Genomic DNA, 12,871 nt, shown 5'->3' on the forward strand with positions numbered 1-12,871 from the left:
AGAGTTTCTCAGCTAACAATTTGGATGGGAGACACATTCCAAGCAGAAAAACAATTGCAGGTGTGTTCCTGGATTCATCAGAGTCAGGATTTGCACTAAGCAGGAATGGTTCAGGCGCAAGGGGGTGTTTGGGGCATAATGTGATACAGTCAAGCACCTCGCAAGGGTTGGTTAGAAGCCCAGTCAAATTCACTGTTCTATTAGGATTGTAGGAGATGATGTATGTCAGATGTTTAGGGCAGTGCCTGGTAAACACTCAGCAAATCCTAACAATCATTATTATCAAGGAGCCCTGGTGATGTAGTGGGTTACAACATGGGCTACTAACCATAAAACCAGCAGCTTAAACCCACCAGCTGCTCTTTGGGAGAAGGATGAAGTTGTCTGCGTCCGTAAAGATTTACAGCCTTGAAAACCCCAGTGAGCAGTTCTATTCTATCCTACAGGGTTGCTATGAGTTGGAATTGACTCAATGGCAGTGAATTTGGTTTGGGTTTGGTATTATGATCATTGAATCACATTGTTAGCATCACGGAATGAATTGACAGAGGCTATATCTGGAAGAGAGTCCTGGTGTGGTGCTGTGGGCTAATGCATCAGACTGCAAAGTCCTGTGAACTGCATGGTTGATGGGTCAAGCTCACCAGCTGCTCCTTGGAAATCCTGTACAGGGTCACTATAGGCTGGAACTGACTCGACAGTACTTAACAACAACATATCTGGAAGAGGCCCCACCAAAGATCTGTTGGAACTGTTACATCTGTGGGGGGTAGTTCTTTCTCTCTTGTGGAAAATGGATTCTTTGGGGAATCTGATGTAAACTGTGGACCTTCCTCCTAGTGAAAGGCACATCTGCTCACATGAAGCTTTGCACAGTATTTCAGAGACTTCACAGACCACTGGAAGTCTGGCTTGGATGGCACCTGGTTGGACACAGCTGTTACTTGCCAGGCATGACTGAGAACAGTTCTCACTGTTATCTGAGTTTATGATTCCAAGTGAAAACGTCAGCAATGTAATTTCCTCCCTGGGAATATCCTGTGTGTTCTTAGATACCAAGTGGCATACTGAGAAATGGGTAGAGGAGAGAGGTCAGAGAAATGGTCCTCACACAGAGCCCCACACCCAGTTTAGTGCTCTGTTCTGTCACCATCTTGCAATTCTTAATTTTTAGCAAGGAGCCCACATTTTCATTTTGCATCGAGCCCCACAAATTATGTGGCTGGTTTAGGCACAAGATAATAATCCTAGCTAGCATTGAAAAGTAAACCACAAACAAAAGGCATTGCTGGGACTGGAATCCACCACAGTGTCTCCTGAATCAAGTTGGCCAGGGAGAGTGGAGAGGAAAGGAAGGAGCAGTGTCTTCCTGGAATCCACCACAGTGTCTCCTGAATCAAGTTGGCCAGGGAGAGTGGAGAGGAAAGGAAGGAGCAGTGTCTTCCTGGAATCCATCATAGTGTCTCCTGAATCAAGTCGGCCAGGGAGAGTGGAGAGGAAAGGAAGGAGCAGTGTCTTCCTGGAATCCATCATAGTGTCTCCTGAATCAAGTCAGCCAGGGAGAGTGGAGAAGAAAGGAATGAACAGTGTCCTCCTTTTTCTGTCACAACGCTCTTGCCCCCTTGTCCTCCTATTGCCCTCTCAGCCTCAATGTCACTTTTTTAAGGAGGTGTTACCTTCCCTCTAAATCTAAGTTATGCCCTCTCCTTATTCTTTGTTTTCCTTTAAGTCCTCATCAGAATTTATAGGTCTGTATGTATTTGCATGTTTGCTTGTTTCAATGACAACCTCTCACCGACTGCTCACACAGAGATTATATCTGTTTGGTTCATCTCCTTATTTCCTGGCACAAAGTAAACAAACAAACAAATCCCTAAACCTGTGACTGTGGATTTAATTCCAACTCACGGTGACCCCATGTGTTACATGGGACTATAATCTTTCATGAAGCAGATCGCCAGGACTTTCTTCTACAGCACCACTGGATGAGTTCAAAACATCAGCCTTAGGTTAGTTGTTAAGTGCCACTGAGTCAATTCCAACCCATAGCGACCCTGTACAGGGTTTCCAAGGAGCAGCTGTTGGGTTTGAACTGCTGACCTTGTGGTTCACAGTCCAGTGCTGATCCTACAAGGTCACACCAGGAGTCCAATGATTTGTGCTAGGTTAGTTAGACAAACACACATTGTTGGCACCGCCCAGGACCTTGGCAATAGGAGTTATTTCCTAATAGTTTGGGGAGTACACAGCACATGATAATGGACCAGATAAGATAGGAGGGTCTTGAGGATGACCCAGGGATTCCCTATTGAGTGATAGATGCTAAGCTTCCAGAGACATATAGGAAGTTGGGACATAGAGTGGGGATGATTAAATGAATTTGGGTTTTGTTGCATTTGAGTGCTTTGGGGGCAGCTTGAAGACGGCAGTTTTCTGCCAGCAAATCTTTTAAAAACTCCCTCTCCATTGCATCCTGGATAAGGGGCTGATCCTAGCCCCCTGAGTAGACCTCCACCATCACTCTTCTTATTGGTGTGCCCTTGGGTGCCTGCCTGTGAAGCTCCGTGTGGGCTCACCTCCAGATTCCAGGATCCTCAGGTATGTGTAATCATGTGGGGTTCTATAAAGTCTGAAAGAAGAAAAGATGAACGAAGGAAATGTGGCCTGGAAAAAGACAGGGATCGAAAGAGAAGCAGATCTGGGAGCAGGAGTGGAAGCCAAGGTTGGAATCCTGGGGCCTGAGAGGCAGGGTGGACAGAGGAGCGCTCTGGATGCCAGAGATACAGCCCTCTGAGACATGCCAGATGACAGAGTTAGGACCACAGCTCATTCTCAAGTCAGCGCTGAACGAAACACTATCATTCTTACTTTATTAATGAGAAAACTGAGGCTCAGAGAGGTGACACGATTAGCCCAAGGTCACACAGCGAATAAGCACCAAAGTCCAGATTTGACCCAGAGTTGTCAGCTCCCCCAGCCCTCATCCATCCCCTTCACTCCCAGCCTCTCCCCGAACCTCCGCTCCTTCCTAGCCCTCCTACCCTTGGCTCCCGCGGCTGCCCAGCCCCGCCCCGTCCCTCCTTCCCCTCTCCTCCCTCCCTTTAGGTGGTGGTGGCGGCGGAGCCACGTGGTGGGGCCGGGAAGCCTTGGCCGCTGAGCGCCCGGGCGGCTGCCCCAACTGGGCAGGACTGCGCTGCGCTTGCTGCCTGCGCTCCCCGCCAGCCGCCCCGGGGCAGGAGGCGCGCCTGGCGGCTGGCCGGCCAAACAAAGGAGGCACGGCGCGGCGGAGCCAGAGCGCGGACTGACGGATCATGGGCTCGGAGCGCGCCCGGCCGGCCCCAGCCCTGAGGACCCGGCGCACCCAGCCCGGGCCCTAAGCGTCCGGACCCGCCGCCTGGGACACCCAGCAGGGAGACGCGAAGCCCGCGCGGCGCGAACCAGGCGGCGGCCGCCGAACGAGAGGGGGCGACGCGGCAGGCGGCCCGCGAGGCCCCCGGAGCCATGGGCAAGTGCAGCGGGCGATGCACGCTTGTCGCCTTCTGCTGCCTGCAGCTGGTGAGCGGCGGGCGTAGGGCGGCCGGGGCAGGGTGGGGCGCGGCGGGGCGGGGTCCCGGGGCGTGCGGGTGGGGTTGGGTGTCTGTGTGTGTGTCTGGTATGAGTGTCCGGGTTGAGGGGGGGTGGTCTGGAGTCTTTGAGCGGACGGGCGGAGCCTGCTCCTGCTGGCCGGGTTCTCTCTTTGTGTGCGCTTCTCGCTGCGGTGCCCGATGCTCCTTTGGTCCCCGAGTGCGTCCTGTGCGCGCGTCCCCGGCCCCGGCCCGCCGGCTCCTGGGGCTCTGCGAGTCTGTCTGTCCCGTGCTGTACGAGTGGCCCTTGGTAGGGGTGCGCTGTGTGGCGATGGCTCTCTGGGGCTGGGGGTGTGTCCAAGGCTGGTTAGCGGCTCTGTTGTGATCCCGACAGTGCGTTTCCCCTTTAGATCACTCCTTGCGTGGGTCTCCCTCCGGGTCTCTGTTTCTGGTTTCCACCTCTGTGTGAGTGTTTCTCACAAAGTCTCTGCTCTTGTGTGCCCCTCGCTGTGTTTCTCCTTGCTGTGTGCCTTTAGATCTCGGATCATTTTAGATCCCGCTTCGTCTCTGGTATTGATTGGGATCTTAGACTTCAAGGACCGTTCACCCCTCCTTTGTGTCGCCTCTGCTTCCTTCACCCGCCTAACTGGGCCGACCTGGGAGTGGAGAGCCACCTCCTCTACAGTCATAGGACCTACCAAGCCATCGCCCTGCTTTTGGCTCTGACCACAGTAGCCTTGGGCGTGCCATCAGGCATCCCATCCACCAGAGCAGCAGGGAGGGGAGCAGCAGACCAGCTCCTCTGTCCTGTCTGTCAGTGGTGGGGGGTGGGGACACTTGGTTGCCTTGGGACAATTGGAGCAGCCACACACTCTACCTGCTCCCCAGTTTAGGGAACTCAGGACCTTGTTTCAGGGAGGCCAGTGGAGTGAATGGGGGCTGAAGGGGGAGTAGCCTGACCCTTCAAGTCAGACCCTGGTAGGTGAATTTGAGAAGCCAGTTAAAGAGAAACCAGTCTCCCTCCTACCCTATAGCTGAGACCCAACAAGCAGGGATTCGAAGGTGTACTTCTCTAGGCAGAGGTGTATGGGCCACATGTTGGGGGTGCCTGAACTTCACTGGTGTCTGACTTCATGATCTAAGTCTCCAATCTGGACACTCTCTCCACTCCACCCCCACCCCAAGGTGCATGTGATGCTCAGTGGGATGTGCAGACCCTCTTATTCATCTTGCTTCTCTCCCCTTGGTAGACCCCAGCCTCAAACTTGCTATCCATAGATAGACCTGCTCTCCTAGGCAGCAGTAGGAGCAGCCTGAGCTCTAAGGATTGCAGCCCTGCTCTCAGCTCTGGGATGCTGGGCAAGAGACGCCTCTGGTTAGGTTGCCTCACTCTAAATGCTCATTTCTGAGGGTGCAGAGATGAGTCATTAAGGCCAGTAGAATGGAAACTCCAGAAGGGCAGAAACTATTGGTTTTGCTCCCTGTTAAATCCCCAGCAGCTAGAACAGTACCTGTTGGTTGTTGATTAGGTACCATCGAGTCGGTACCACTCATAGCAACCCTATGAATAACAGAACGAAGAACTGCATGGCACTCCATTGATTTCGTAGAATAAATGAATGAATCAGTTGTTTGCAACTCCTGCCTCATAGAGGCAGGCACCCTTCTTTATTCACTCTGAGAATATAAAATGCTAAGAAGTGTCAAAACCGTTTGATAACATAAAATACCAAAATGTTGAAACCTTTCAGAGGATCCCTCACTGATTCCTTTTCTGTGTTAGTTCATTTTTAAATTTTAAACCAGTTTTCTTTCTTTCTCTTTTGGGTTACATTAGAAAAGTAAGATATATGTATGGTAAAAATTAACACATCAATAAATCATCAGATAGCAGAAGATAAAATAAGGTTCTGTCCCTTGATGCTCTGTCCTACTCCCCAAAGATAAGTATGGCTAGCAGTTTGCTTCTTGTCCCTTCTCTGTTAATGAGAGCCACACGATTTGCTTTGGAGAACACACAGTAGGTACCAGGTGTTCTAAGTGCTTTTGTATGTATCAACTCATTTAATTCTCATAACCAGAAAAAGCCAACTCACTGAGTGGATTCTGACTCAGGGGTACCTCATATGTTACACAATAGAATTGAGTTCCATTGGGTTTCCTTGGCTATAATCTTTATGAGAGTAAATCACCAGGTCTTTCTCTCATGGTGCTGCTGTGGGGATTCGAACCTTCTGGTTAGCAGAAGGACGCAAGCTGTTTGCACTACTCAGGGACTTTATAATAACCCTATCAAGCTATTATTATTAGCATTTTATAGATGAGGTGAAGTAACTTACCCAGGGTTTTGCAGCTAGGGCTGATTGGAGTGGGTCTCTCCAGCTGTTACTATCTCCCAGGAGCCTTTGCTGCTTGGCAGCTTCTCTAACTGTAAAGTGCAACTGGGATGCTGGAATTCATCATCCTGAGGTGGGAAGGAAGAGGCTGTTAAATGTTTGTCAGCTAAACACTTAAAAGGAAGAACTATGTCGTTTTTCTTTATTGAATAGAGTTTAATTATTACAATAAAACAGGTCAGTTCTAAACAATTATTTTTGTAGTTGGGATAAACTTGCTTTGTGTGGTAGAGTAGGGGGTGAGGCTAGTAGGGAATTTTGTCATTCAAGTGGGTAAATGTAGGGTAATAAGTTGTTGTTGTTGTTGTTAAGTGCCATCGAGTTAGGTCCGACACATGACGACCTGTATAGGGTTTCCGAGGAGCGGCTGGTGAGCTTGAACCGCCAATCTTGAGGTTCAAACCGACCTTGCGGTCCAGTGCTTTAACTCACAATGCCACACCAGGACTCCTAGGGTGTTAGGTTGTTGTTGTTGTTAAGTGCTGTCAAGTCAGTTCTGACAATCTGACAGGACTGACTTTGGTTGAGTCTTGGCTCTATCACTTCCTAGCTGTGTAAACCACACTTTTGTCATCTGTTAAATAGAAATGAATCAAAATTTTGTCAAAACTTTCTAAATTCTCCATCTGGAGAAAAGAAGAGTAGAGAAAATAGAAAACTCAAGGAAATGCTTAGTTCTTAGGACTAATGAACCATGTGAATCATAGCCATTAATACACTGAGAACAGAGGAACTAAATGGTGCCCGGTTACCACTGCTGACCACACTCTGATCAACATCCCAGTAGGTCCTGGACAAAACAGGAGGAAAATATATAGACCAAAATTCAAATTCATTTAAACTTTTTAAAATAGCAAACGTACTGGTCTGATAGAGACTATTGGAACCCCCAAGACTGTAGTCCTTAGACACTCTTCAAACCTGGAACTGAACCCATGCTTCAGGGATCATCTTGCAGCCAAACAACAGAGAGAGACCTATAAAAGGAACAATAACACTTGTGAAGAATTTACTCCTCAGAATAATCAGCCATGCCAGTCCAACTGATTACTACAAGAACAAGCACATTGCTTGCCCGGGAGACATCAAGGCAAGTGGTCGGGGGCCCTCAGGGCAAACCCCCTTCCAAGACTAAGACTCAAGAGGAATAAATGAGCAGACATGCTTTCTGACTAGTGGCCACGTTCGTCACTGATAAGGGGAAGTGAGGGAAAAACAGCAATGAAGCGGTGAGCTAAGCCCTACAACGTTCAATAGACTCCTGTGAATCTGGATGGAGACCTGGTTGGCCAACAGTGTGGCAAGACCTGGGGACTCCTTGGCCCACAGAGGACTAGAGTGGAGAGTGAAGCATCTAGCTGATAAGAAGAGAGGGCATATGCATAAGAACACCCACACTTGCAGAAAATACCCACTTGACCTGGCTTCAACGACTGGATGATCAGAGCTCAACCAGAAGAAGAAAGAAGAGGAAAAGAAGAGGAATCTGATACAATTTGATGAACTTGACCTACACCTATGGATGCAGTAGCTCAAAAGAGGGAACAAATCTTTACAGTAAGGATCATTCCCACCCCCTCCATACACAGAGTAGACAGGGATGGGCAACTTGGACACTGGCTACCCAAAATGGGGGTGGAGGGCGGGAAGGCTACAAAGGCAAGAAGTGACTGGCTTACAGCTTTCAAGAGGGAGCCTAGATCCTGAAGGCACAGAGGACGGTAGAATCCCCAGTGAGTAGTATCCAATCTGTTTGGGCGGGGCTGATGAAAAGAGATGGGAATAGGTCTCTTGTGGTACAATAGTGAATAATTGTTATCAGGACTGACTGTGAGGGTTGAAAATGTAAAGGTAGACGCTTTGTAGCAAAAAGAAGGGAGTGATTGACTTTGCAGTCTAGGAGCGGAGGTCCCTGAAACCATCAAGGGAGAAGAGTGGAGAGCGGGACCCTACGCAGAGAAGCAGTGACGGCATAGATAGAGGCATAGAAGATGATGTGGAGAGATGGAGTGGCTGGGGACTCTAGACCCAGAGAGGGAGAGGGGCTGTGTTCTGATGACCAGGGGCAGGCTTGCAGGGTATACCCTTTGGTTGGTTGATGATGCTTGGAGGGGACTGTAACCATGGCAATGAAATGATATACAATAGGATGAATATAAAGCTAATGTTCTCCCATGTAAACTATCACATAATTCACAATAAAACATTAAAAAAAAAAAGGAATAATCAGTCATGCGAGACCCAGAAGGCAGCATTTGCCCAAAAACAAAACTCAGAAGGCAGGAAGAGGCAGAAAAGGAGGGATAGTAAAGGAATGCTGTTACATTGAAAGAATTGAAATTAATGTTATGAAACAAGATGTGAATGAATTATTAAGTGGAAAACTAATTTGCTCTGTAAACGTTCACTTAAACCGTAATAAAACAAAACCTGGTTTCTAACTCTTAGGGTTGTTGTGAGGATTAAATGCATGTAGTGGATTTAACATTAGGCCAGATACAGAATAAGTACTCGATAAACTAAACCTTCCTATTGTTTTATCTTTTTTTTCAACTTTTTATTGTGAATTGAGTGGAAGTTTATAGACAAGATTATCAGTTTTACATTCAACAAATCATACACTTAGTCTCATCTCAATGATTGAAATCCCCTTCATGCAACTGCAGTTATCCCACTTCCTCCCTTTGGTTCTGATTTCCGTTCCATCGCTTTCCCATCCCTTCTCAACTTTGTCTTTAGGTAATTTTCAATGTTGCCCTTTTAATCTTCAATGATTAACCGTTACATGCTGAGCATACCTTACTAGGTGGTATTATCCCCCATATACTTGTATCTACTGCTTGGCTGAAAATTGGAACATGAGGATGAATTCCCTTTCAGACCTGAAGGATGTTCAAAGACCATAGCCTTGGATTCCTCCAGTCTCTTTTTGACAAGCAAGCTCAGGCTTTTATTATTATTATAACTTTGAGTTTTGTTCCACATTTCATCCATATCTATCCAGGACCTTGTAATGGGATCCCTTTCAGATCAGTTGGTAGTGGTAGCTCGCCACCATCTAGTTCTTCTGGTCTTAGAGTCGTGGTGACTTGTTTTATCTTGATGATTTCATACCATGGGGTGCAATTCTGGAATTTCCCCCAGATGTATTTGGTGGCTCCTTGCACACTCTTTGGAGGAAGCAGCAGGAGGCCTGGACTCAAGCTCAGTCTCTTCCCCAGTGTAAACCAAAATGTATAGCATCTGATTGAGTCAGACTCATAGTGACCCCATGTGTTACGGAGTGACTCTTCATCGGGTTTTCTTGGCTGTAATCTTATGGCACCACTGGATGGATTGGGTGGATTTGAACTGTCAGACGTTCAATTAACAGCTGAGAACCAACCATTGGTGCCACCTAGGGACCTTCCAAGTGTAAACCTCAAATTTTCCATCTGGAAACTGGAAAGAAACAGTGGTCTGGCTCTCTAAAACCCTGCCATTACTGCCCTTCTAGATTCTAGGATACTGTCTGAGCCGACATGGGGGTTCTGGTGCATCTTGGTCCTGTTTCATTCAGTAGGACTTGTTGGGTCCTTTGTTTTCCCGAGTTCTATGATGTTCATCATCTTGACAACATTATTAACCCTATTTGCTCTCTAATTCATTTTTCCCTTATCTGTCTAAACCCTGCCTTTCCTTCCTGGTCCACCTTCTTCCTGAAACCTCACAGGCCACTCTGTTCTTCCTGTAAGAGGATGAACCGAGGTTGGCCCAAGGGAATCATCAGTTTTTTCATCATCATCATTATCACTCCCATTCCTAGAGTCCTGTGCTAAGCACTTTATATGCATTTAACCAAATGAGCTTACATATGTAGAGTGCTTGGCAACGTGTCTGCTGCATGTTAAACCATCAATAAACCATAGCTATTTTACTGTTTTTGTCCTCTTTCTTTGTATTATTGTTATTCTACACAACAGGATAGAAGTTTTCATTATCTCCTTTCTCAGATGGGGAAACTGAGGCTCTGTGAGATGACCAAGTCTGAGAGCTAGTCAATTACAGAACCAGGGTGGGAACACACTTGGCTGCGTGGAGGCACCCTCTCTTCCCTGAGCTCTCTGCTGCTCACCACTGATCAGTGTGAGCCCTTGGATAGGTCTGTTCACCACTCCAACCCAAGCCTCAGTTTCCTCATCTGAAAACGGAAGTGATAATGTTTCCATTACTATGCCTGGCATGTTGAGTGCTCAGTGCATGTCACTGCCACGGTTGTTCTTATCCCAACTCTGGGTGCCTTGGACACATAACGCTCAGTTCTCTGGACCCATTTTTTTCTGTCTTCCCTACCTCACAGGGTGCCTAGTTCCCTGCAACCACGCGCCTAGCACGTAGTCCCACTAAACCACTGCCTGAGTCGATTCCAACGCCATCTGACCCTGGATAGGGTTTCCAAGGCTGTAATCTTTACAGGAGCAGAAAATCGCTTTCTCCTGAGAAGTAGCTGGTGGATTCGAACTGCTGACCTTGTGGTTAGCAGCCCAATGAGTAACCAACCCACTACACCTCTGAGGCTGCTTTAGCACGTGGTCGCTACTCAGAAAACCTTGGTTTCGTTCTCTTCCATTCTGGAAAGCTCTTTGCTTTCTGGAAAGTGGTGGGTGAGAGGGGATCTATGTCATTTCCTGCTGAGCTGCGAGTAATGATGTGAAACACGGTCATCCTGATTGATGTCGTTATTAGCCACAGTGATGGTGAAGACTGGAGGGAGACGGCCGCTGTGGGCGCTTGTGCACCCATGCAGCTATGTGGGAGGGTCTGACTCTGCTCCTCGGGAGGGTCTGGCTCCGCTCCGGGTGGTTGAGGTCCTTGGGCCAAGCTGGTTTTAAAACATCCACCCCAGCACTTCAGAATCAAGAGCATGCCATAGGCCAGGATGCTACGCCTTTTCATCTTCACCCCACTTAGGACACTATGGAGCTGGGATGGTTGGCTCCCTTTCACAGCTGGACAGATTGAAGCCACGCACAGCCCTGGCAGGAGTGGTTTTTGTCGTTTTAAAGTAAGCATCCATAAGTGGCAGTGCTCTGAGATCTGGCACAGGGGTTAGGAGCACCCTCTTGGATTAGACTGATGTTGCTGCCTTGCTTTGTAATTTACAAAAAAGTCTGTTACCCTCTCCTGTGAAGAAGTCGAAACAACAGCTCCTGTACACCTAGCAGTTTGGGAACTCAATGAGCTCGTGGCCAGACAGCACTGAGCACTGGGAAGTGGCTGGCCCGGGAAGAGCTCCCTGTGGTTATTGTTAATTGCCACAAAGTCAGCTCTGACTCAAGGCTACCGTATGTGTAACAGAAGGAAACACTGCCCAGGCTTGCACTGTCTTCAGGTTCATTGCTATGTATGAATCCGTTGTTGCAGCTGTTTGGTCAATCCATGGCATTTCAGGGTTTTTCTCATTTTCATTGGCTCTCTTCCAAACATGATGTCCTTTTCTAACAATTGGATGATTAGCTCTGATTGGTTATTTGCCTCAAGACTAGGACAAGTCACTTCAGTCTGTACCTCTGCTGAATTAAAGATTTTAGTGATCAATGCCATTCCTATTACCACTTCCAGCCTTCGTTCTTTATTTGGAAAATGTGGGTTTTGGTGGGAGAATATTTATAACTTCCTTTTGTTTGATGTCTACAAGAACCCGGCTCTGTGCTTGTTGTTAAGTGCTGTTGAGTTGGTTCCGACTCATAGCAACTCTGTAGAGTTTCCAAGGAGCAACTGCTTGGTTTGAGCTGCTGCGTTTGGCATTAGTATTCCATTGATTATGCCACAGCGCCACACCAGGACTCCATGTGGTAGTGGTGGTGGTGGTTATGTGCTGTGGAGTTGGTTCTGACTCATAGTTTAAGGGAGCAGAACATTGTCTCTTGTTACTATTGTTCTTATTCATGTAGATGCAGAATGAGGATTCAAACCCAGATCTGGATTTCACAACTGCTATCTGTGGTTACGAATCGGGCTGCGAACCTTAAGGTCAGCGGTTCGAAACTACCAGCTGCTCCGCGGGAGAAAGATGAGGCTTTCTACTCCCGTAAAGATTTACACCCTCGGAAACCCTATACAGGGTCGCTATGGGTCGGAACCCACTCGATGGCACATAACAACAACAACATCTTATATGCTAAGGAGCTCTAGTAACGTAGTGGTTACGAATCGGGCTGAGAACCTTTTAAGGTCGGCAGTTCGAAACTACCAGCTGTTCCGCGGGTGAAAGATGAGGTTTTCCGCTCCCGTAAAGATTTACAGTCTCAGAAATTCTGTACAGGGTCCTTGCTATGAGTCGGAACCGACTCCACGGCACATAACAACAACAACAACAATCTTATATGCTGGAGGCCTGGTGTGGCACAGCGGGTTAATGCACTGGACTGCAAAGGCGGTTTGAACCGCAAGGTCGACAGTTCTAGCTCACCAGCCGCTCCTCAAAACCTTCTACAGGGTCTCTATGGGTTGGAACCAACTCGACGGCACACAACAACAACATCTTATATGCTGGAGCACTGGTGTGGTGCTGCAAGATAATGTGCTAGACCGCAAGGTTGGCAGTTCAAACACACCAGTCGGTACTCGGAAACCCTGTACAGGATTGCTATGAGTCGGAATCAACTCGGCGGCACTTAACAACAACAACCCTAGATGCTATGTTATTCTCCCTATAGGATTGTGGGGATACTGGATGGGGAAACAGGTGGAGAAATCTGATTCTTTCCTGAGCTTTGTTGTTAGGTGCTGTTGAGTCGGTTCTGACTCATAGCGACCCTGTATAGGGTTTCCAAGGAGTGGCTGGTAAATTTGAACCACTGATCTTGTGGTTCAAACCGACCTTGTGGTCCAGTGCATTATCCCACAGTGCCACACCAGGACGCTTTCCTG

At 47.9% G+C, this 12,871-nt stretch overlaps 1 protein-coding gene across 1 annotated transcript in view; it reads left to right on the forward strand.

Annotated features, from left to right (window-relative positions):
- The first annotated feature begins 3,500 nt into the window (after nucleotides 1-3,500).
- The window catches only part of NKAIN1 (Na+/K+ transporting ATPase interacting 1), a 57,911-nt gene continuing 48,540 nt past the window's right edge, over nucleotides 3,501-12,871 (forward strand). The window contains exon 1 of the mRNA XM_006862370.1: nucleotides 3,501-3,555. Within this exon, the coding sequence (XP_006862432.1) occupies nucleotides 3,502-3,555 (54 nt within the window). The 5' untranslated portion in view covers nucleotide 3,501. The remainder of the gene's footprint in view (nucleotides 3,556-12,871) is intronic.

This window comes from Chrysochloris asiatica, unplaced genomic scaffold, assembly GCF_000296735.1.
Source record: "Chrysochloris asiatica unplaced genomic scaffold, ChrAsi1.0 scaffold00047, whole genome shotgun sequence".
NCBI classification, from domain to species: Eukaryota; Metazoa; Chordata; class Mammalia; order Afrosoricida; family Chrysochloridae; genus Chrysochloris; species Chrysochloris asiatica.